General features: G+C 35.1%; 3 protein-coding genes across 6 annotated transcripts; all 3 read right to left on the reverse strand.

The window, feature by feature from the left end:
* Positions 1-1,830: 1,830 nt before the first annotated feature.
* LOC125271379 (C-type lectin domain family 4 member E-like) lies at positions 1,831-7,101 on the reverse strand. Of its 3 annotated transcripts, none has more exons than XM_048195455.1 (6): positions 6,908-7,101; positions 6,432-6,554; positions 6,232-6,335; positions 6,058-6,161; positions 5,754-5,878; positions 1,831-2,461 (listed from the first exon to the last, which is right to left on the reverse strand). In XM_048195455.1, exons 1-6 carry the CDS (start codon positions 7,026-7,028, stop codon positions 2,400-2,402), a joined length of 639 nt encoding a protein of 212 aa, XP_048051412.1. In that variant the 5' UTR covers positions 7,029-7,101; the 3' UTR covers positions 1,831-2,399. The 3 variants fall into 3 exon arrangements, with proteins under 3 accessions (XP_048051412.1, XP_048051414.1, XP_048051413.1); XM_048195457.1 differs by having other exon boundaries at positions 5,865-5,878; positions 6,908-7,100; XM_048195456.1 differs by lacking the exon at positions 1,831-2,461 and having other exon boundaries at positions 5,346-5,878; positions 6,908-7,100.
* Positions 7,102-9,312: 2,211 nt separating this feature from the next.
* On the reverse strand, positions 9,313-13,630 carry LOC125271368 (CD209 antigen-like protein B). Its single transcript, XM_048195437.1, has 5 exons — positions 13,462-13,630; positions 10,604-10,993; positions 10,405-10,526; positions 10,222-10,325; positions 9,313-9,968 (listed from the first exon to the last, which is right to left on the reverse strand). The coding sequence occupies exons 1-5, from the start codon at positions 13,586-13,588 to the stop codon at positions 9,827-9,829; spliced, it is 885 nt and encodes a 294-aa protein (XP_048051394.1). The 5' UTR covers positions 13,589-13,630; the 3' UTR covers positions 9,313-9,826.
* A 5,120-nt stretch (positions 13,631-18,750) lies between these two features.
* Positions 18,751-21,866, reverse strand: LOC125271380 (CD209 antigen-like protein 2). Of its 2 annotated transcripts, none has more exons than XM_048195458.1 (5): positions 21,662-21,866; positions 21,339-21,443; positions 21,145-21,281; positions 20,971-21,074; positions 18,751-20,670 (listed from the first exon to the last, which is right to left on the reverse strand). In XM_048195458.1, exons 1-5 carry the CDS (start codon positions 21,780-21,782, stop codon positions 20,526-20,528), a joined length of 612 nt encoding a protein of 203 aa, XP_048051415.1. In that variant the 5' UTR covers positions 21,783-21,866; the 3' UTR covers positions 18,751-20,525. The 2 variants fall into 2 exon arrangements, with proteins under 2 accessions (XP_048051415.1, XP_048051416.1); XM_048195459.1 differs by having other exon boundaries at positions 18,827-20,670; positions 21,145-21,266; positions 21,662-21,861.
* Positions 21,867-25,112: the final 3,246 nt, after the last annotated feature.

The raw sequence follows: 25,112 nt of genomic DNA on the forward strand, positions 1-25,112 counted from the left end.
AACATGCAGCAGAGCATCAGTGTTTCTCAGCTCATCACTGACTGAAGCACAGGCTCTACTCTCCAGCACAATGGTGACCCACAAAACTCAGATAACAGACCATTAAACACTAACAGATCTTTCTAGAGTTCAGCATCTTCACTAATTACAAACCAGTTTGTCTTTATTTCTTTCATACAAAACTTTGTATTAAGAAATAACTGAAGTTTAGATGTTGATGTTTTATTGAAAACAATAAAGCTTGAAATTACCGTTTCAGAAGCACCTGATCAGAACATCTCTTATAATTTTTGTTGTAACAAATGAGTTCTGAAAACACACAGTTCCAGCAGTCAGAAAAATTTTAGCATTAAAAAGTCAAGAATCAAGAGCCCAACTAAAGCAAACGCTCACCTCCATAATGGTGACTTTATTATTTTCAATAAAACATCAACATCTAAAGCTCTGTTAATTCTTATTAAGAAGTTTTGTATGAAAGAACTAAAGTCATACAGCTTTGTAATAAGTGTGGATGCTGAGATCTGTAGCATTGGTTCTCAAATCTGTCCTGGAGGAGCACCAGCCGTGTGTCTCTTACCCCTTTTCCACCAAGGCAGTTTGAGTGCTGGTTCGGAGCCAGAGCCTAGTTTCAAATCAGTTCTTTGTCTTTCGACACACAAAGCACCAGCTCCGAACCAGTAAAAAGTGGTTCGTAAGTAGCACCACAACATTGCTGGGCTAGAAGTAAGAACCGCTTGCGTCAGGGGCTGGGGGCAGGGTTACCGTGACCAACAAGACACTTGTGACTGCCATTTTTGAAATAGCAGCTAATCGACTAATAAAAGTAGTTAAAAAAAAACGACTAATAAAAGTAGTTATTACAAAGTAATAAAAGTCCACCAGTGGAGAACCATGTCCAAATACAGGATATTGAAGATAAAAATGGATAAAACTGTATATAAATATTGGTGCTACCAGCACTCTAACAAAATGCTGGGTTAAACTAAACCTTCTGCTTACTGTGTTTTCGAGTTGTGTCAGCACCATCTTCACCACTTTCATAAATGACATTAAATTCCATGAATTGTGTCTTACAGTAGAGATGAGCTGTGATCTTCAGAATGATGAGTATAGTGTTTTTAAATTAATGCTAAACCCACAAAGGAAGTGATTTCATTTCACACTGCAATAAGAAGTCCCTGTAATAAGAATTTAGACTTCCAGTCTGCAACTCTCCTTGGATCCAAATTATGACTGTCTCTTTTACATTCAGCCACATGTAGTGAACTGCAAAACCATGTTGGCAGCTGCAAAAGGCAACAATAGCGATCTAATTGACCCGTTGCAGGGAGTTTGATTGACAGGTGATCTAACCAATCATAATGCCGAATCCACCATTATGTGTAACAAAGCAGTCAAAGCACTCAGACCTGAAAAATGATGTATGCTGATGTCTTTCTGCATTAAAACAACATTCTTTCTGATGTTCTTTCATGTGTATTTGATGCAATAAATTAACTAGTAAGAAGAGATGATTGGTTCACGAGCCGCTTGAACAGGCGCTACAGCGATCGTTGGGCTATTGACCATTGACTTTTTAACATTAAGTTTTCTTTGTTTGCTGTAACTTGAGTGTTTATAAAACACATTTGTTATGATGAGTCTCTTGATTCACTGATCTCATACTTTGTTTAATTCTTTATCAAAAGAGTGTTATATTATTATACCCTTAAATTCTATTTTACCACCACAGCAAGACTTCCACCTGCTTAAGTTATTCAAGTAACCTATTGTTTCATCTCTCAGTTGTTATTAAAAAAAAAAAAAAAAAAAAAAAAATGAAATGTATTATATGATAAATAATGTTTTTTTTATTCAAAGAGAAAGCAAATCAACTCAAAAGCAGTTTCACAGCACTCAATATTGTAATGTTGAATAATAGGGTGAATCAGGGCAATCTAAAACACTTTACACTTCTATACTGTGATTGTCACTTCAACACTTCAGACCAACAAATGAGACATGATAACAGCTAGAATAAGGTTATACTGACATAGAGCTGCTTGAGATGGAGCAAGACATGAACACATCAGATGTAAAGTGTGCAGCATCAGCCTTTCACATGAACGCAGCTCATGCAATTAAATCAACTGATATTGTCTTAAAAGACAGGAATTGTAATAATGAATTATGTGATAGGAGCCATATAAAAAAAAAAAAAAAAACATCTTAAGGCTAAAAGTAGCTCCTAACTTGCTGATTTAGGAGAACTCTTAGTGGTAAGATAAAATGTTTTGTGAAAACAACCCCAGAATAAGACTGAAAGATAAGCATGATGAAACCCTATTTCTCACAAATCCCTTTTCTCATCTGAGAGCATCTGAGATCATTCCAGTTGTTCAGGGTGTGTTTTGTAGGATTCAGTTCAATGCAGTCCTCATCTCCACCACGGTAGTTATTCGGCTCACCTTCGAGCCAAAACCTGAATAAAATGTGTCAGATTTTTTAATTATGTATTGTTCAGCCAAAGTTTATATCCATTCAGAAAATTACAACTAAAGAATGTCACAAGCAATTCATAAATCATGAGTACTTCCACTTGCACAATGACAGTTTCAAGAGTAAATTTAGTAGCTCAAGCAGAAGCGAAACTGCTGAAAAGTAAAAACGTTATTTTTTTTTTTTTAAGAGAATTTATTTTTTTAGGGAGTGTATTTTGGGTTTTGCTGCTTGGGTTTGTTGTAAAGCTGTTTTCAGAAAATTTCAGGAAGATTTGATGTTCTTATTTTGAACCGAGCCTGAGCGCGATTGTCCCCCCTCCCCACTCCCCCGGTGGCCCGCAGTCACACTGCACTTAACATTCCAGGCCGAAGCACCCTTACGTCATATACGATGCAACTTTTTGAATGGAAGAAAAAGAAGAAATGCACAGATACTGCCTAATATATTTATCATTTATGCCGCACAGCGATTTTCTCTTGCACATATCAGAGGATTATTACAGCAGCTGACGTTAATGGAGGAATTTAAAGCTTTACTCGCAAACTACGATTTCTGTTCATCAATAAGGTGAGAATCAGACCCGTTATAAACCCACATACACTCAAATTAATTACATGAATTGATAAGTGTACTATCAGAGTAGTAATAAAGATGTTTGCTGTCTTTTTCAATTTGGCCTGTGTTAACAGATGACTGTCTGCCTGAACAAGTGTGATTTACGGGGGAATGTGTGAGATCCTATTGCGACCACGCTGAGGAAAACCCTGCGCAAATCTGCTTCGCGCCCCGTGGACGGAGGATGCGATGGTAAGCAACATAAGAAAAGTGGCAGTCATGAGATACTAATAAGAAAACCACAAATACAACACCCTTCAGTCTAATTATGATAGTCAATTTTTGCTGCATCATGAAATAAACCAGGAATCTGGTTTTGAGTTAATTAAGTGTGAATAAATACATTTATTAAGCAATTTTAACATGTGAGTTAAAAACGGCTCACTATTTGGCCCTTTTTATTCATGCAATTATAACTGCATTATTAATGATTTATAATGCATTTGTAAATGACCAATAGATGCGTCGTCAATCGAGATGGACCGCGGTGCAAGTGCGTACCGAACCGTAAGTGGAGAACCGTACGGTTCGATTTTTTACCGAGAACCGTTGAACCCCTAATACATATATCCAAGTCCTGATCGGGAGATAACGTCCGATTCCGATCGAGTCTAAAACCACCATATATATATATATATACAAAACCATGTTGGCAGCTACAAAAGACAAATGACAAATGTCAACAAAAGACATTAAATCGCTTAAGATCTCAGCCGAGGAGGATTAAACAACTCCAAAAACAGCATTACTAGCTTCACTTATTACAGTCCAGCTTGGCTTTATTTCTGCCATACATCCACAGAAATTCTTAGTGAGAATTAACAGAGGTTTATATGTTTGTCACCATTATGGTGATCATTGTTTGCTTTAGTTGGGCTCTAGACCCTTGACTTTTGTTATTTGATTTCTCTGTCAGCAATTGCAGATGTTTTCAGAAAATGATACTGTGTTGATAAAGAAAGAGATTGAAGAAAAGGCAGAATAGCAGTCAAATAATATTCCAGTGATTAGACCACTTTCTGATAATGTCACTTTTAATTAACAGTAGGGATGTCCAGATCCGATCATGTGATCGGAAATCGGGCCCGATCACGTGGTTTTAGACTCGATCGGAATCGGACGTTACCTCCCGATCAGGACTTGGATATATGTATTAGGGGTTCAACGGTTCTCGGTAAAAAATCGAACCGTACGGTTCTCCACTTACGGTTCGGTACGCACTTGCACCGTGGTCCATCTCGATTGACGACGCATCTATTGGTTAATATGGTTTGTTTAAAATAGCAACGTGGAAAACAGACATAGTTCAGATAATGTATGTTTCAGTCGATGGATGCGCAAAACGTTACAACAACGAAAATCAAAAAGCGTGGACAAAACAGTCACTCTTTGTAAACTGTTAACTGTGAGTGCCGTATGCTCTAATGTCCAGTCATTTACGCCGTCATCACCCGGGTGTTGATAGTGCGCGAGTGCAGGTGAGACCTGAACAGCACACGTTGCTATCTGTGTTTAAACTAAATTGATTAAAACCTTCAAGAACAAGACGTGAAAGAGAGCTTGCGCGCTGTGAGAAGATTTGTGTGAGCTCATCCAAAGCGCGCACACGCTTATATTTCAGTCAGCGCGCAAATACCGAGTTCTCTTTCAAGTCTTGCGCTTCAGCGGACAAATTCATACAAAAATTATGTCAACATGCCCGTCTTAGCGAGTATCCTAGCAAACATAGTCGGTTATGTCTTAAGTGAACGTATATTAGTCGAGAAAGACAGCGCATGTGTAACAGTATATGTACTGGATCGTGCATGTCTTATAAGGAACAAAACTATTCCTGCTGCCTGTTTTTAATGTCAAATCAAACAACAAATAACAAAGAAATCACTCACTGCTCTTGACTGAATAGTTTTTGTAACTTCAATAATGATTAATCTTTTTTTATTTTATACAGTAAAGATAATATGCAGTGATATTTTATATTTGATTACTTTATCCATTTTCTGTACCTGAAAACTACTGTTAGATACCTGAAAAACCTGAAAAGCATTGTTCCTGGATCCTGGATCTGTTTTTTCTTTATTCTTTTTTATGTATTATAGAAGTATCGGATACTCAAAATCAAATGACTCGGACTCGGACTCGGACTCGAGGGCAAAAAAACGTGATCGGGACATCCCTAATTAACAGTCAATATCATCTTATAATGTCTCAAGCATTTCTGACAAATAATATAGAAGTCAGCGAAAAACTAATAAAATTAATTTAGGCTTTTACTCACATGTAAACATTGATCAGTGAACATAATCAGAAGCTCAACTGAACATGAATGACGCACAAGAACAAACCTCTTCTGGAAGTTCAAACATGCTGTATATCACACGAGAATGAACCTCAAAGGTTTAATAGCCACATTTAGAATCGCTTAAATAGCAAACTTGAATGTACTTAAAAATTTAAAAAATAAATCAACCCGTTATGCTGGGTTGAACAAACAACCCAGTTTTCCTGGCTAAAATTGTGTTCTGTCCTATAAGATTTACCCATCCCTTGGGATAAAAAAAAAAAAAAAAAAAAAAAAAAAACTGGTATAGTAAGAATGATTTGGTAAGATAATACAAGTTGATAAGACTATGCATGATAAGACTAAATTTATTTCTCACAAATCCATTTTATCGTATATGAACACGGGAGATCATTCCAGTTGTTCAGGGTTGGTTTTTCAGGAATTAGTTCAATACAGTTCTCATCTTCAGCCAAGTTATTCGGCTCACCTTCGATCCAAAACCTGATTAAAAAATGTGTCAGATTTTCAATTATTCAGAACCCCAAATGTTTAAGTGAAAGAGCATGACATTTTTTCTTTTTAGTAGATTTTCTTTTTAATGGGAAGTTTACCAATTATGGTGAAATGACAGTGAAAAATAATTACAGTGATATCTTTGTTTTAAGTGCTTTTTCACTTACCCTTGTTTCAGTGGTGAATTATCCACCCATTTCATGTTGCCCTCGTTCTCAATGTCAGACAAACCGATCCACACAGTCTCCTTGATGAATGAAGATATGAGTCTCTGTGTGTGAATAAAAACAGGAATAAGTGCGATTCCTCTCATTCATGAACAGACTCTCACACAAACTCACCTGCTTCTCTTCAGTGTCGATAATGACCAGATCAGTTCCTCGATCCCTGCAGTACTGCCTGCTGTCAGACCAGTTCTTTGACTCATTGGATATGAAAAAAACACCTGGACCACAGAGATTTTCATAGATAAACACTTTACAAATCTGTATAAAAATTGTGAAAAATAAACTACTTAAAACAAAAACATATTTAAACGAACTTTTTTTAGAAGCTGCCTCTCTCTCTGCTGTGATGGAAATGTGCTGCAGTATGATGAAGACCAGCAGAACAACACAAATGATCCCGAGACACACTGTCATCAACACCAAACACCTACTTCCTCCTGACAAACAGAGAGAAATCACACAAATATCAGTTAAGAACAATTCAGGTCCTTCTTGTTGGATTTAACATTTCAAATCAACCCTTGTTAGTAATTCAGGTGTGTCTTTAAATAACTTTTAGAGTGTGTATTCTGTTAAAATGACAAAATCTGGAATTGCTATACAGTAAAATATGCAAAGAAGAACATATCCTGGGGGAAAAAAAGAAAAAACTGAAAAATAATTCCATGAATTACACTTCATATAAAAGCAGAACCATTAACATGGTTTTCATAGAAATTGTATTTAACAGTTTTCAGTTCCTCACACATTAGCGACACTATATTTCCTTCAAACTAAACTTTCTACTTACTTTTGAGCTGCTTTTGATTTTGCTTTTGAGCTTGCCCTTCATCATGTCTGTGTATTTGAGGTCCACTTGTGTCCTTAATATGTTTTTGATCAACATTTTCATAAACAGTATCTAACTCCATTATTCACCTTCACGGATGAGATGCGTTTTTTGAATGATGAGTGGTGTTGTGCTAAACCAACAAAGGAAGTGATTTCAAATCTCTGACAAATAGGTTACAAAATCATATGATGAAGATGTGGTAACAGATGGTGCAATCTCAACTGACGTTCAAATTCTATTCATTTTTCCTTTGAATCATAAGGATCAGCATGCTTTATGTAAACGGCATATTGGCTGGAGAGGGGACTTGCCGGCACCCTTTTGATACCTAAGCCCTACACTCTCGTGGACTTGGTCCCTGTGAAATCAAAACGTTTTTTTTAAACTATGTTAGCCTTAAGGTTATCAATAAGCTGATCTGTTCTAAACAATTACACAATTTGGATTTAAAAGAACATAAGAGTGATCAAGGCCTGATCAGATTATACCCCAAATGCCCCTGATAAAGACCCCCAAATTTACTAGCCTCCCGATAGCAGGCTTTCAACTAAATGAAAATGACAAGCAGAAACATAATGCCACAAGATCAAAAGTTTATTTATCAAAAATCACTAAAAAAACCCAATAACAAAATTCAAACAAACACCTAAACCAAATCGACTCTCAATGAAATACAAAGAAATACAATAAACAAACCAAACAAAAAAAGAAACTTCAACCTCACACACTCTCTCTCTCACACACGTTTGTTTTTGTGAATTGTGGGGACAATGCATATAGGTGTAATGGTTTTTATACTGTACAAACCGTATATTCTATCCCCCTACACCAATCCTACACCTAAACCTACCCATCACAGGAAACTGTGCACATTTTTACTTTCTCAAAAAAAAAAAAAAAAAAAATCAATTTATAAGCCTTTTGAAAAATGGGGACATGGGGTAATGTCCTCATAAGTCACCCTCTCCTTGTCATACCCATGTCATTATACAAATCTGTGTCCTGATATGTCACAAAAACGCACGCGCACACACACACACACACACACACAAACACACAGATTTGTTTTGCTATTAAAGTGAGGATATTCCATAGGCGTAATGGTGGATAGATCTGTTTAGATCTGGTCTGACGGACTACAAAGTTGAGTAGAGTTATCCCTGGATGGAGCCTTGGATAGAGTTAGTCCAGGAAGATTTGTCTGTAAGTGTACTGTTTAAACGCACAGCTACACTGTAAAAAGTAATTATTACACTGTAAATAAAGCTATATCTACTCCATAAAATTTTGGCAACAGATTACAAGCAATATTATTAATTAAATTCAACAAATAGAACTGAGTTAGAATTAATCAAATTAATTCCTTAAATGTCAACGATTTAAAACGAGTAAAATTTAAGTAACATTTAAACAAAAATATCTGAATAACAGACAGATGTAAAAGATTAATTAAGAACTCTTTATTTTCTTATTGCCAACTTTGAAGACACCTGATGATAACAAGTAAAATCACTGAAGGAAAGAGAAACACACAAATTAACAGAGGTTTAGATGTTGATGCCGATTTTATTGAAAAAGTTTGCTCACCACTATGGTGATCAGTATTGCATTTAGTTGCCCAGTTCGACTTATTGCTTTTTATGTCAGTTTGTGGTATTTGTAATGGTGTTTGCTAATTTTACACATTTTAAATAGTTGACTTTTAAGGAATTAATTTGATTAATTTTAACTCAGTTTGTATATGTTGACTTTAATTAATAATATTGCTTGTAATCTGTTACCACAATTTTATTGAGTAGATAGAGTGTATTACTTTTTACAGTGTACCTGACAAATGTAAATATTTTTTTTTCAGTTATCCCTCTCTGTGAGGAAGATCTGTTTAGATCTGCTCTGATGGATATATCAGTTTAGATCCGCTCTGACAGACAGCAAAAAACTCCCGGAAACTTCCTAACTCTTCCATCAAGACAGTGGCATTCTCTGTTTTTACTGTTATTTTTATTTCTTATGCATTCCTTTTTTATTATTATGTATTTGTTTCCTCTTTATGTAAAGCACTTTGAATTAGCATTGTGTATGAAATGTGCTATACAAATAAAATTGCCTTGCCTTGCCTTCTTAAAGGGGCCATCCTACTACATAAGCATTCAAAACTTCTCAAGCATTCATACTACAATCTCTCACTTCCGCCAATATGAATCAAGGATTTTAATGACATCACCAATCAAATGCTCTCTAGAATCTGAAGTCCCCAACGGGTTGGGCTTTAGGCCTTTTTACGATTTACCCAGAGGCATTCGAGGATCAGGGCACGCCGGACAACCCTGCTGTAGTGCAATAAAGCAGACACACAAGAATGATGTGGGAAAAATTGGCAAGTTTACTAGATAATGATGGTATTGACCATTTTGTTCAATGAGAAGGCAAATCAACACAAAAGCAGTTCGACAGAAACTCAATATCAGAATAATAGGGTGAATCAGGGCAATCTGGGACATTTTAGACTTCTGTAGTCTAAAATTTTAGACTTCTGTATAATGACATAGAGCTGCTTGAGATGGTGCATGAACACATTAGAGGTTTGGTGTCCCAGATCACCCTGATTCACACTGTGAGAAATTGGATGCTCTGAGTTTAATAAAGCAGTAAGAAAATAATGGCAATTTTACTTTTCCATTCATCTGAATATAAGCTTGCAATTTTGTAATTTACAGAAAAGTTTGAAACAAAATTGATATCATGAAAGCCGTTTATATAAAATGAATGTAGCAGACTGTTTTAAAGGCAGGCACCTCTATCAGAAATTCAGCATTCACAAGAAGAAATGCTTCCATAAAATAAAAGAAGTAAAACCACAACAAGACGGGATGAACCCTATTTCTCACAAATGCCTTTTCTCTTCTCAGAGCATGGGAGATCATTCCAGTTGTTCAGGTTAAAAGATGTACAAGAAGACATAATTTCAACACAGTCCTCCTTTCCATGTTCATCATTCGGCTCACCTTCGCTCCAAAACCTAAATAACATATTCGATTTTTTAATTATTCACAACCCCAAATTTTCTCAGTCACGAATACAAAATAAGCATATTCTTTTGAATTTATTTATAGGAAGTATCTTTCATTGTAGTTGTTGTCATATTTGTAGAAAGTATGTTTTCATCAGTTTTCATAATGTTGCAATGGCTCAATTTTGATAAGGAGTGTACAAAAGAGCAACCAACAAAACACACAGTGATTTTCTCTTAGTGTAAGTGTTTTAGCACTTACCCTTGATTCAGTGGTGAATTATCCACCCATGTTAAATTGCCCTCGTGCTCAATGTCAGACAAACCAATCCACATTCTCTCTTTGGCAAATGAATTTATGCATCTCTGTGTGTGAAAAAACAAAAACAAAACAGGAATAAGTGTGATTCCTCTCATTCATGAACAGACACTCACACAAACTCACCTGCTTCACTTCAGTGTCGATAATGACCAGATCAGCTCCTCGATCCCTGCAGTACTGCCTGCTGTCAGACCAGCTCATCTTCTTATTGGATATGAACAAACCATCTAAACCGCACAAATATCCTAATAGAAATACACACATTTTTAAAACCATGTACATGTAAAGATAAAGAAAACTAGGGTGAAAAATGGATACTAACCTTCATTAAAAGCTTTTAACTTCAGTTCATCACTCAAAGACGTGACTTTGCTTTCTAACTCCAGTTTCTTCTGACTCAAAGAATCAATGTTTCTCTGGAACTGGCTTTTCTCAGCTGTAAGATCATTGACTCTGGTCTCCAGCTCCAGTTTTTTCTGACTCAGAGAGCTGAAGTTGTTCTTCAGTTGCTCTTTTTCAGTCATTAGTTCAGTGTAATTGTCCTGTAAGCTGTTGATGGTCTGATTGAACTCTTGGACTGTGTTCTTGTTACTCTTGAAGAGAGATTCTCTCTCTGCTGTGTTGGAGATGTGCTGCGCTATGATGGAGACCAGCAGAACAACACAAATGATCCCGAGACACACTGTCATCAACACCAAACGTCTACTTCCTCCTGACAAACAGAGAGAAAACACAGAAATATCAGTGAATACCCTTCATATTATTAGAAATTAAGTATCATATCAACCTTTTTAGGTAATGCCAATGTCTTTATAAAAGTATGCACTTTTATAAAGACATTGACATTGTTCATGTCACACAGTTCTTAATATGTTTAAAATACAGAACATTTCTAATTTCCTCAAACTTTAGTGACACTGCTAACACTTTAGAATACTGATCCATCATTAATGAATAACTACACAGGAACAAATGAGTAATGCATTATTAACACTCTAGTAACTACTATTAACTAACAAGAAACTCTGATTAACCCTCAGGGGTCTGAGGATTTTTGGGCCCTGGAGAAGTTTTGACATGCCCTGACATTTGTGCTTTTTTCAGTTGTTCATAAACATATTAATGGAAAAAGTGTCATTACACTGTATTCAGCACAAACTAGGCTACAATAATATGTGAGGAACATGTATGTACGCGTTTGTGTTTTTGAAGGAATAACGTTTATGTGTGGTTATTGAAAAAACAAAAAACTTAAGTCACTGAAATAAGACCAAAAAAGTATATTAAATCTGTGTTCACAAGACTTCTGGGTATTGGAGGTTGTAGAGTTTTTGCTTCAAAGTGATGTAAAAATTATCCTGCCTTCTCGTTCATATAAAACACTATATTGATTTAATTTTTGTAAGACACTTTTTGTCAAGAAACACAGTATGCGTGGAGGCGTGAATCATCATGAATAATGAGGTAATTCACACCTGAGAAGACAAAAGATTTGCATAAAGACCTCTAATGACCTGCATAATAATGAGCTCTTTCAGTCAGGTAGGCTGTGAAAAAACCCTCTGTGATCATGTCTCAAGCTCATCATGGTGTATATCAAACATAGAAAAAAAACAGCAATACTGTGAAATATTATTACAATTTAAAATAATGGTATTCTATTATATACTTTAAAATATAATGTATTTCTGTGATGTAAAGTGTCTGAACAATTATGTTACCTCTGTGGCATTTCATATAGGCTTTTAGCTTAACCCTCTGGAGTCTGAGGCTGATTTGGGGCCTGGAGAAGTTTTGACATGCCCTGACATTTGTGCTTTTTTCAGTTGTTCATAAACATATTAATGGAAAAAGTGTCATTACACTGTATTCAGAACAAACTAGGCTACCATAATATGTGAGGAACATGTATGTACATGTTTGTATTTTTGAAGGAATAACGTTAATGCGTGGTTATTGAGAAAACAAAAAAACCTAAGTCACTGAAATAAGGCCAAAAAACTAATATTATATATGTGTTCACAAGACTTCTAGGTATTGGAGATTGTAGACTAGAGGTTTTGCTTCAAAATTATGTAAAGATTATCCTACCTACTCGTTTATATAAAACAATAGAGAGATTTAAATTTTGTAAGACACTTTTTGTCAAGAAACACAGTATGCGTGGAGGCGTGAATCATCATGAATAATGGATGATTTACACCTGAGAAGACAAAAGAATCGCATAATGAGTTGTAATGACCTGCATATTAAAGTATTAGTAAGTAATAGTGCTCAGTTGAATGCGGTAGTTCACTATTAGCTAATCAGTAACTACTTTACTACGTTTTTTAATACCTCCCAGAGAACTACTAAGAACTACTATATACAGGTTTGTAATTAATGTGAATAATACATAATTTCAAATTAATTCTAAAGTAAAGGTCATGGTAACACACTAGTAATGACTGAAGTATTACCAAATCCTTCAGAAGGAATTATTAATTATTTGGATCAGTATTCTAAAGTGAGAAACATGATAACTCTCTAGTAACTACTGAAGTCTTTGTAAACTTTTGAGGTTTTTGTACAGTTTTGTACAGTAATTCCTTCTGACGTATTTGGTAACACTTAAGTAATTACTAGTGGGTTACCATGATCTTCACTTTAGAATACTGATCCAAATAAGTAGTAGTTTTAGAATGATGTAGTAACTCTTGAGTTATTACTATTCAATACTTTACAAAAACCTCAAAAGTTTACAATGACTTCAGTAGTTACTAGAGAGTTATTATGCGTTTCACTTTAGAATACTGATCCAAATAAGTAGTAATTCCTTCTGAAGGATTTGGTAATACGTCAGTCATTACTAGTGGGTTACCATGAACTTCACTTTAGAATTAATTATACATTATGTATTATTCACAATAATTATGAACCCGTAGTTCTTAGTAGATCTCTGGAAGGTAAAAAAAACATTATGATTAGCTAATAGTGAACTACCACCTTCAACTGAGCACTGTTACTTACTAATTCATTAATCAGTTTCTTGTTAGTTAATAGTACTTACTAGAGTGTTAATAATGCATTACTCATTTGTTACTGTGTAGTTATTCATTAATGAAGGATCAGTATTTTAAAGCGTTACAGTGACACTATTAACTAAAAATCCTCTTGGCAATAAACTAAATTTCTGTTTACCGTAATTTTGAGCTTTCCCTTTATCCTTGTTTTTACTCCATTTTCGAGGTCCAGTAGTGTCAGTATCTTCATCACTTTCATAAATGGCCTCTATTTCCATGATTTGCTCTTGTGTCTTACAGAACATCTTAACAGATGAGGTGTGTTCATCAATATGATGAGTATAGTGTTTTTAAATGATTGCTAAACCCACATGGGAAGTGATTTCATTTGACGCTGCATTTAATAAAATTTAGACTTCCAGTCAGAAACTCTCCTCAGACCCGAACTATGACTGTATCAAAACCATGTTGCCAGTTACAAAATCCAACAAGAGGAATCTGTGACCACAAATGAACAATTTTACTGAACAAATAAATGGACCTTTATGTTGCTGACTTTTAACTGACTGGGGTTGAATCCTAATTTAAATCAACATGGCACCGGGTGTCAGAGGACAATGTCTTCATTTTATCAGATATAAAACACAACATGGTTACAACAAGATATTCATATTTTCACAGTATATACTGTATGTAGGTGTCAATGTTCTGCCTTTTATTCATCCATGCTTTTTGCAAATCACATGCAGGGATGCTGGTGATATGATTCCTGCTCCACGTTCCCCTGTCTTGTGTTTAAGACGTTTATGTTGAAGTGTATTTTGTTCCTATTGTTCCTGTTTTCTTTATTTCCAGTGCTCTCTTGTTTGTTCGCAATATTTACCCTAAGCTGCATCCCCCCTACTTATACTTTGTGAAGAAAAAGTACACAATTTTGTGTAAAATTGTGTCTTTAACAATCTTTAAATTTGAAATGCTTTGGCTTCACTTTTCAGGATGTTTGTGGCCCACTTGGGTTAAACATAGTACAGAAATGGTTTTTGACACCAAAATGAACTAAAATGTCCTTAAAATCAAAACGTGAAGTTAATGGGGGATATGTTAAATATCACATGACCAAATGGGAAAAGTGGTCCATCGCATCCAGTTGTTGGAAAAAGCGTTAACAGCAGCACAGTTCTTTTTATTTGATTATAATTTCCAAATGTTAGTGAGAAGATTTTTTTTTTTTTTTTAGATATCTGCATATGCAAGTGGCATTGATTATAGTCATATTTGGTAGTTCCTTTGAAGGTTTCTTGAGTAAAACAGCTCTTTGTTTAAGGAAACACATACAAAAGACCTGTTAGAATACGGAAGTTGTGCAGAACCCCTATACACAGCACATTTCCCAGTGTTAAATGAACACTGCTCAGGGTTTATATGAGTCCACACTCAGAGTGTTATAAGTAATACTGGAGCAGTGTTGAAGGCAAGTATTTACCTTTATGCTTTAATATATTACACATTTTATTAGACAAGGGAACAACTGTTTGGTCACATTTATAGACAGAAAACTAATTATTGTTATATTGCTTTTACAATGCCTCAGAGAAAATCACTATTGTGTCAAGTAGCTAAGTAATACAGCATTTTCTCCATCATACAATACATTTTAAAATTAATTGCATGCCATTTATCAACACAAGCCACCCAGCATTATGATATTCTAAAATCGATCAAGCTTATACTGCAGTGTGCAACAAGTGTCTCACAGTAACGTCATAACATAATTTCCAATACAGTAACACAATGCTGTGTTACCTCATGCTTGACACTAAGAAACGGAAGCAGTGACTGAGACATAATAAAAGTTCCACTGCTCTCGAAACATGTGTCGTGCTCGTCTCTCATTATCAATCATTATCTATCGGCCTCGTTCAGCTCCAACATCACTAGTCCTGCTCTGCTTTATAGTACAGTAATGTTAATAATCTCATCCATTAACATGATTTACCATCCCGTTTCTTTTCCGCCAGCTGTGAGGTGAAGACGGCATCTCCCAAGACTCTGCACTCAAACTCTGCTTCATCAAGCTACGCCTTTGTTTTGAATAGGCGACCTCTAGCAGCGAAAATCTACATATTGTAGCTTTAATTAGACTTCCCATTAATTTATTCATTCAGACTGATGTGTGGATGGGGTCATGGGGATCACACACAGAAACGAGAGGTGGGGGTTATCACTTGAACAGTTTTGTACTGTGGATTGTTTTCTAATTCTTTTTTTTTCTTTTTTTTGAGGAAGCACTTCCTCCTTTGCCTCCTTAAGAGAAAGTCCCTGCTGAAAAGACAACTTATATGGAATGCAGAAGCTATAGCAGAAGTGAAAGTACAGTAAAGTAGTATGAGCAAGTTTTGAGCAATCTCTTGCCACAAGTAGATAAATTTGTATTCTTTCATGCTAGAGTTATACAAATGATGGTACTTTCTAACCTCTTCGCACAATCTGTCGTTTATATAGGCCTCCGTTGTTTCTATGTTTCTTTGATTACCTTGTGAATCGACGGCCCCAGGGCAGGATTTCCACCTTGTAGATAAACTAATTAGTAATATATAATATATATATAGTAATATATAATATATAATCCGGTGATGTGCGTACAGTATGCACATACTCTTCTGATGACGAAATTTGCATCATGCACACTGTACGCTGACCCTTTCATACGTGTAAAAAGTTAAGTATACTTTGGACTTTACTCAGAGATTGGGCTCTAAATGAGGCCAGTGATTCAGGTCAAATGATGATTATGTCAAAACAAAACCAACAACACCTGATAACATTTCCTCTTTGTTTTCTTGGTTTGTCTGGCTGTTTTAACTCAATTACAGCAGCCACCTGAAACCATGTTAAAAAGTCAAGGATCAAGAGCAGAACTAAATCAAACACTAATCTCCATAATGGTGACTTAAAATTGTGATTCTTTCCTTTAGTGATTCTGTTTGTTAACATCAGGTGTTTTCATCATGTAATTATTCACATAATAATTTCATTAACTTTAACACTGCTTCAGTGTTAATTTCAGCACTCTCGAGTGTGGACTCAAATAAACTCAGAGGAGAGTTAATTAAACACTTTTTGTTGTGGGTTTTTGTGGTGTAATTGTCCTGTAAGCTGTTGATTGTCTGATTTAACTCTTCGAATGTTTTAGTAACTCATTAAGTGGTCTTTCTCTGCTTTGATGGAGATGTGTGGATGTGCAAATATCAAAATTGAAACAATTTACATCATATTTTTTTTAAATAATGTTTTAAATAAGCCTTTATCAAAAAAAACTAACAAACAAAAAAAAAACATTTTTCTTTAGATAAGAAACAGACCTTTGAAAAAAAAAAAGTTAATTTCATGGAAAATAATTCCATATTAATACACTTCATATAAAATCAGAAACCCTGACATATTCCTAGAAAGATCATTCAAAACTGTATGCAATTCTCATTTCCTCAAACACATCTGCTCCGCCATTCCTTCTTTACAAGACTATTTTAAAAAATAAATAAATAAATAAAGGGAAAAATAATTCCATGTTAATACACTTCATATAAAAGCAGAAACTTTTTTTTTTTTTTTTTTTTAAGTGCTAACCCCAAACAGGAAGTGGTTTCATTTCACACCAGTGTGATGAGACAGACTTTTAATGGATAGTATTTTTAGCGCCTGATTGTAATTCTTGTTATGATTTATATTATTTAAAATGTGTTATAATGGCCATTAATGCCTTTTAAATTAGTTAATATACTAGTATATAACTGAAGCTATAGGTTGTGAAATCAAGCATTTCTCATTCTTACTGTTTTTTTTTAGTTAACTTATGTACTAGCACATCATATATATACTCAATTAGCCTGCTATCTTAGCTTATATTATATTAGGTATGTTTTTTTGGTTCCAATATAGTTAGTTCCCACATGTTGAAAATTAATGATTGTTACGGTTAGTTCTATTTATATGGTTATTCTTTGTGTTTTTACTTGATTTTGATTTTTTCTTTCTGTCCTTTTAAAAAGGGGTTTGGCCGCTGACCGTTGACCGCTCCCGTCAGAAGTATAAAGGGCGAGATCGCATCTGTTTCCGTCGGGGGGACTGGTTTGGGCTGGGCTGTGCTGAGTTTGTTTGCCTCATGAAATGTTTGTGTAGCCCAAACGTATGCCTGTTTTGTTATCCCCCACATTGTATATTTGTTTTACTTTTGATTATCTTGTATATCCTTTTGTATTCTGTTTCTTACTGTTTCTTTGTTCACCAGCCTGGCCAGGTAAGATGGAGAGCAGGATACTATGTCACGTGACTTACATTGCGTTTCACGTAGGTTATTTTCTATGTATTAATTCATTAGTTTAGGAGTGTTGCCACCCGCTGTAAGTTTTGTTTGGTTTAGTTAGTATAGTTAAGTTAGGGCACGCTGAAGATGTTATTTTGTTTTTTTGTTTTTTTAATAGTCTAGGTTAGATTTAAAGTCCTTAGTTAGAAGGTTTTTGTTTTATTCTGTTCTTTGATTTGGCAACACTTGGTTCATTTGGTGAGTGTGTATTTATTTCAAAGTTCTTTCTTTTTCTTTTGGTTATTGTTAATTGTAAATACATATATTTTTGTATATATTTAAAGTTTTTCCTTTATTCTACTGGTGGGGGGGGGGGGGGGGGTAAATTGAATAAATATTCTCTGCTTGAACCTCTGTCCTCCTCTTCACTACGTGCCCACTGTTTGATTTTGCACTAATATGTTAAGTTTAATTTTGGTAATTTATTTTTCTTAAATGTTGCATTCCCTTAAAGGTCCTCTAAGCAATGTCACGCGTTTTTAGGCCAAAACATTTTTTGTCACATACAGCAAACATCTCCTCACTATCCGCTAGCTGCCTGTCCCCTGAACACACTGTAAAAAAAACTCTGTAGTCACCACAAGCTCCAAAAATGGCAATAAAAACAAACTGGTGCAGCCTGGACCACGAATCATAATAAACATGCTCCAGCCAATAACCGACAAGAATGATTTTAAATGCGCGTTCATGACTGTTTCAGGAAGCACGGATGGGAGGGGAGGAGGAGGCGGAGGGAGGGTCTAGCTAGCATCTGTTTTGTTTGACAACACTTCGAACGTCAACAGGAAGTTACTCCGCTCAGGATCGCTTAGAGAACCTTTAATGTCCCTAGGCAACGTGAGATGTTTTTGGGTCGTAACATTTAATGGGGGCTCGTCCGGGATATTCTGTAATTATTGCAGATGATCCGGAGTTGTTTTTTTCCCCCTCCCTTTTTCCTTGTAAAATTAATAATTTGTATTATGTGCAGATTGTAACAGTGGTGCTGTGTGAGGGAAGAACATTTGGGGTGTCTGAGGAATTGATTGTGTAAAAGATCAGGCAGCATCAGGTAAGAAAAAATGAGTTCTTTCGATTTCCATGTTTTTATTAATAATCTAACACCTGAACAATTGGATATATGTAGAAAAGATGATCTTATAAAAGTAGCTGAGCATTTTAAAATTTCTGTTTCGAAGCAATTGCTGAAATAGTCTATTAAGGCTTTGGTACTTCAAAAGCTGGTTCAGAGTACTTAGCATGACAATTAATTCATGTAAAATAAATGAATGTTGCAACATTCCTTATCCTTATAAGAAATACATTTTTAGACATGGTTGTGTTTCCAGTTTGTTTTATTAATCAATACATAGGCATTCATTTTATATTTCAAGCATGTTGTATGTGCACTTAACGTATGCCCAATTTCTCATGACAACGGCCTTCAGCAACAATAAAAACGAACATGGTTGGGAACCCCTGCTTTAGGGGATAAACAATATATGACAAAGGAAAAACACAATCTTTACTGAATATCTGAGTAGCTTTAGTAAGACTTAATCTATATTTAATGAAAGAGTATGCAATGCAAGTTTTGTTTTAGGCTATTAATTATCTGTATACCACTGTTACTGCATCCTCCCAAAAACCTTAAAAAAGTTTTTTTTTTTTTTTTTTTCTGTAATTAATTCTTTGCTGTTATTGTATTTCATACTGTTTACTTCTGTAGTTGTTTTTAATTTACTTAGTATCTTTTCTTTTTAGTTTTTGCTGAAGCATTGATGGTTGTGAAAATTCACTTACTCATATCGTGACATAAGACTGTGATCATATCACATCACCACCAATAATCCTGTTAAATAATCGTGATCAACTTTTGCCATAATCAAGCATCCGTAGAGCCTATTATGCAAAATGTACATTTACATAGTGTTTAAACGTAAATGTGTGTCTGAGTGTGTGTAATCAACCACCCTAACTAACCTTTTTTTTTTTATATTCCACATAAATCAGAAACAGTGTCTCAAAACAAGCTGTTCCAGTTTTCAAATAAATTACATTGCAGTGGTTCTCAACCCACAGGTCTGCACATTTAGCATGTCTCTTATCAGTTCAGTAATGGAGCTCTCTGCTAATACGCTGATGATCTGAAACAGGTGCGTTAAATAAGGAAGAAATACAAAATGTGCAGAGCGGTGGGTCCCAGAGAGAACCAGTGTTAAACTGCATTCATGATAAATATCCTCAAAATACAATATCTGTTCTGATATCCTTTTACGCATTTTTATTAACACACACAAAGGTTCAGGTAAAACCAGGAGTGTGAAAAAAATCTGAAAACATTTTTTAAATTATTTTTATAGGCTGGTGGTGCTTGAGATGTTATTGGTCATTCAGTGATTATGTGAAAAGACCAACAAGGAGGAGGTCCAAGTTTAAGAAAATGTTAAAACGTTAAAAAAAAAAAGTGTTTGTATCTATTTAACAAAACAGCAACACGTGTTTTCATCAAATGCAATGAAGCTGACAGTCATGAATGAAGCAAGAAATAAAAGCAAAAATGAAGTTTAGTAATTATGTCTTTGATTTTTAATTTTCAGCCTTTTAGGGTTCATTTTAATCTGGGACAGCTTAGACTGCTATGCAATGCCACTATATACAATATGTGCACAAATGAAACACTTGGTAACATTACATTAACATAGAGCTGCTAGTGATGGAGCAAGACATGAACACATCAGATGTAAAGTGTGCAGCAATTTCACATGAAAGCAGTTAAAACAGGATGAAATAAACTGACATTGTTTTAAAATATATGAATTGTAATAATAACTAATATGATCACAATAAGATTGATTCCATCAGAAGATGCAAGTAAAAGCATGATAAAACCCTATATCTCACAAACCCCTTTTCTCACAAAGCCCTTTTCTCTTGTAAGAGCAAACAAAATCACCCCAATTGTTCAGGGTGTGTATTCCAGGATTCAATCCAATGCAGTCCTCATCACCATGATAGTTATTCGGCTCACCCACGTCCCAAAACCTGAATAACATGTGTCAGATATCTATTATTCAAATGTTCAACCAAAGTTTTTATCCATTTACCAAAAGAGGAATGTAACAAAGAAAATATGCGCTGTGCAGGTAAAACCTCACTGATTTCAAGAGGCTCACTAGAGACTGTGGTTTCTAGTGTCATTGTTAGTGTGTGGGTTCGAGTCCCATTAAGAGCAGGGCAGTAAGGACCAGAGAGGTTACACAAGCAATTCATAAATCAGTACTTGCAGAATGACAGTTTCAAGAGAAAAAGTTAGTGATTTTCTGTGAGTGTTTTGTCACTTACCCTTGTTTCAGTGGTGAATTATCCACCCATTTCCACATGCCCTCATTCTCAATGTCAGACAAACCAATCCACACATTGTCCTTGACTAATGAAGTTATGTGCCTCTGTATGTGAATAAACACAGGAATAAGTCTGATTGCTCTCATTCATGAACAGACACTCACACAAACTCACCTGCTTCTCTTCAGTTCTGATAATGACCAGATCACCACCATGATCCCTGCAGTACTGCCTGCTGTCAGACCAGCTCTTCTGCTCAATGGATATGAACAAACCATCTGGACCCCACACATATCCTAGTAGAAACACAACTGTACACATGTAATTTAAATAAATAAATAAATAAATAAATGTACATAATATCTAACCTTTTTTAGAAGCACCCTTAATGTGCTGATATATAATGGCAGGAATCAGAAGAAGACAAAGGATCCCGAGACACACTGTGGTCAGCACCAAACATCGACTTCCTTCTGAGAAACAAGATGAAAACACAAATATTAATGAATACACTCCATATAACCAAAAATAAAATTTCAAATCAAGATTTGTAAGTCAAATATTTTGTTCTATAATGGCAAACATCTGAATATACTGCTGTAAAACATGCAAACAAGAACATATAATATGTCCAAAAAAATTATGTGTAATACATTTCATATAAAAGCTTCAAATCAGACTTTCAGCATACTGCGATTTCTAGCTTGTCCTTCATCCCGGCAGTGTCTCTGACGTCCAGTTGTGCCATTATTTCTGACATCATTTTCATAAAAGCCCTCTAATTCCATTATTTGTTCTTGCGTCTTCTTCATCTTCACAGATGAGCTGTGGTTCCTATAATGATGTCTACTCTTAATAGTTCATTTTATAGTGCCAACACAGGAAGTGATTTCATTTGAAACTAGAATACAAACTTCCAGTCTGAAACTCTCTCAGATCCAAACTCTATAACCATATCATCTTGTACATTCAACCAGATATACAGTGGTGAGCTAAAATACATTTTGGCAGGAACAAAATCCCAATTAGTCCGTGACCACCCAAATGACAATCTTACAGGACAGGTCTAATTAGACCTTTATATAATGACTGAAATCTAATGAAAAACATTTTTAAGCTGCACCACTGTGCCACTGAAATGCTGCAATGATTGACCTTTAACTCTGAGCTGAGATCAGGTGGGTAGAATGAAACTCAGATCCTGCATTTTTTCCAGATGGAGGGGGCGGAGTTATGATCAGGGGGCGTGGCAAGGCTGAGGGATAGTGCACAGTCAGCAGATTATTATGCAAAACTAACCTCTGCAGGGTGTGTAATTATTCCGCATATTATGTGGCTACTTGCCAGATCAGTAAATATTTGAACATGAAAAATGTATGTGACATCTTTAATATCTCAAAATGACTCGCAGTACCAGATTGAATGGTCTGTTATCAGTTGTAGCAGTTGTTGCCGTGAAATAACAGACCACTAGATGGCGTGACTGGAGAATCAAGATTGAATACTGCTGGGAAAATATAAATAAATGGAAAAATATAAATGAATGATACATTGTTCTGCACTAAGATTGGACAATTTTATGAAAGTACTGTCAGCGTCAGGTAAACGTAAGGCAGATTATGAATGTAGGCCTACTTCAAATTCACAAATACCAAAACAACGTGACCAGGCGTGAGCAGCACAACGCAAACCCATTGATGTTCAATCAGTGATGCTGTTACTGGATGCAGCATGACATGAGTAAACTGATGCCCTTTACCGTTTCTGACGAACTCCAGCATTAAGACACAAAGGACAAATGGATGTGTAGACATCAGCTGTTACAGCGCGGCCGTCGCATCCAGCGCGGTTAAAAGACAAGAAAATATTAAGAGGCATATCTCACTCTCACATTCACCAGTGCAAAGGTTAAGAAGCCAAGCAGGCTAGTTAAGTAGCTAGTTCTGTATTAATCGCAATATTTAAAATCATAATTTTACAATCAAGGTCATGTCTGAGAGTTCATTATTGAATGCATGTATATTCATTAAATAAAAAATATGTTTACTCAAAAATATGAAGGAACACAACTGTTTTCAACATCGATAATAAACAGAAATGTTTACGGAGCAGAAAATCTGCATATTTCTTAAGGGTCATGTGACACTGAAAACTGGAGTTATGATGCTGAATTTAACTTACCATCACATGAATTCATTATATGTTAAAATATTCAAATAGAAAGAAAAAAAAAAAAAACGTTTTATTAAATATAAATGTTTAACAATAGGCATATTAATGTGCTTTCTGTATTTTTAATAAATAAATATACAAAAAAATATTTGGAAGAAAACGTTTGGGAACCACTGTATTAACCCTCTGGAGTCTGAGGCTGATTTGGGGCCTGGAGAAGTTTTGACATGCCCTGACATTTGTGCTTTTTTCAGTTGTTCATAAACATATAAATTTAATGACAAAAGTGTCATTACACTGTATTCAGCATAAACTAGGCTACAATAATATGTGAGGAACATGTATGTATGTGTTTGTGTTTTTGAAGGAATAATGTTTATGCGTGGTTACTGAAAAAACAAAAAACTTAAGTCACTGAAATAAGACCAAAAAAAGTATAGTAAATCTGTGTTTACAATACTTTAGGATATTGGAGGTTGTAAACTAGAGTTTTTGCTTCAAAATTATGTAAAAATTATGCTGCCTACTCCTTCATATAAAACAATATATTGATTTAGTTTTTGTAAGACACTTTTTGCCAAGAAACACAGTATGCCTGGAGGCGTGAATCACCACTGAATAATGGGCCATTCTCACCTGAGAAGACAAAAGAATTGGATAGTAATGAGCTGAAATGACTTGCATATTAATGAGGCATTTCAGTCAGGTAGGCTGTGAAAAAAACCTTCTGTGATGTCTCAAGCTCATCATGATATATGAAACATACAGAAAAATATTATTACAATATAAAGTAATGGTTTTATATTATACTTTAAAATATAATGTATTTCTGTGATGCAAAGAGTCTGAATATAGGCTTTTAGTTTAAAAGCATGCACATTTGGAGAAATATTGGATTCTCAATGTCAATTTTCTATACAGAGAAGTTATATTTATTTAATATTCATTGTCATTACTATGAGCGCTGGTGTTTTCAATTCATCCTTGAAGTCGGAGGGCGCTCTGGGCATTTTTAGTCCACAAATTCATCTAAAAGAAGAAGAGGCTATTCCATGAATGGAGTTTCCAATTCATACTGCAGCCGGAGGGCGCTAAAGAAACAAAAACTCATCTAAAATTCATCTATAGAAGAAAAGAAAACAGGAACTAACTGCATGTCTTCTAGAGCTCCCTAACCATGACTTTTACATCCAGATAAACACTTTTCAAGACAATAAATACACGATTGAGACGATGAATGCATGTATTGCCTCTGAATTTGCGTCTGAATAGCGCTGGCTCTGTGGGCGTGGCCGCATTAGCAGATAATGAGCTGAATCACGGACTTCTGACATGGTTCTCTTTTCATACAGATTACATAAACACAGAAGGTTTGTTTTCGATTTGACTTACATGATTTAAAACCTGACATCTTAACGTTTTTTTAGACATAAGTGTAATTTTTTTGTCATTAGTATTCACTAAGTTACAGTTCATTTTCTGAGAACTATCAGATTGGACTTCGTTCAGAGGGAGAGGAGAAATCACGCATCATGTTAGTTTTCTTTATTTTACAAAAAGCACAACATTGTGTGTTTACTCTGAGTGTATACAAATAAAAGAAGATATTCTATAGTTTCAATTGATATATTACTTATGTCTCTATGACAAAAAATGACGGAGTATTTTAAGTCTGTTTTGCTGCAATGTGAAAAAAAACCTGCAAAACGCGCCGGCGCGTTTTCAGACCTCAGAGTGTTAAGCTAATACAAAACAAAAAGTCCTGTGTTAAATTAACTCTCTGGACTCTTTGAGTCCATACTCAAGAGTGTTAAAGTAATGAGATAATTATGTGAATAATTGAGTGATGATTGACCATTAGTGAAGATACCTGCTGTTAATAAAGGAAAGAATCACAATTTAAGTCACCATTATGGTGATCATTGTTTGCTTTAGTTGAGCTCTTGATCCTCAATCTTTTAACATTATAG

Source organism: Megalobrama amblycephala, linkage group LG7 (genome assembly GCF_018812025.1).
Source record: "Megalobrama amblycephala isolate DHTTF-2021 linkage group LG7, ASM1881202v1, whole genome shotgun sequence".
Classification (NCBI taxonomy): Eukaryota; Metazoa; Chordata; class Actinopteri; order Cypriniformes; family Xenocyprididae; genus Megalobrama; species Megalobrama amblycephala.

What these genes read in the sequence shown, in the direction of transcription:
- LOC125271379 (XM_048195455.1), bottom strand. Translation starts at nt 7,028, where the DNA reads ATGGAGTTAGATACTGTTTATGAAAATGTTGATCAAAAACATATTAAG. An exon ending in AAATCAAAAGCAGCTCAAAA is followed by an intron (nt 6,555 to 6,907) that starts GTAAGTAGAAAG and finishes TCTGTTTGTCAG; the next exon opens with GAGGAAGTAGGTGTTTGGTG. An exon ending in ATATACGATAAAATGGATTT is followed by an intron (nt 2,462 to 5,753) that starts GTGAGAAATAAA and finishes CATTTTATTCAG; the next exon opens with GTTTTGGCTCGAAGGTGAGC.
- LOC125271368 (XM_048195437.1), bottom strand. Translation starts at nt 13,588, where the DNA reads ATGTTCTGTAAGACACAAGAGCAAATCATGGAAATAGAGGCCATTTAT. An exon ending in GTTAAAAGCTTTTAATGAAG is followed by an intron (nt 10,527 to 10,603) that starts GTTAGTATCCAT and finishes TATTTCTATTAG; the next exon opens with GATATTTGTGCGGTTTAGAT. An exon ending in TCGACACTGAAGTGAAGCAG is followed by an intron (nt 10,326 to 10,404) that starts GTGAGTTTGTGT and finishes TTTCACACACAG; the next exon opens with AGATGCATAAATTCATTTGC.
- LOC125271380 (XM_048195458.1), bottom strand. Translation starts at nt 21,782, where the DNA reads ATGAAGAAGACGCAAGAACAAATAATGGAATTAGAGGGCTTTTATGAA. An exon ending in AGGACAAGCTAGAAATCGCA is followed by an intron (nt 21,444 to 21,661) that starts GTATGCTGAAAG and finishes CTTGTTTCTCAG; the next exon opens with AAGGAAGTCGATGTTTGGTG. An exon ending in AATTCACCACTGAAACAAGG is followed by an intron (nt 20,671 to 20,970) that starts GTAAGTGACAAA and finishes CATGTTATTCAG; the next exon opens with GTTTTGGGACGTGGGTGAGC.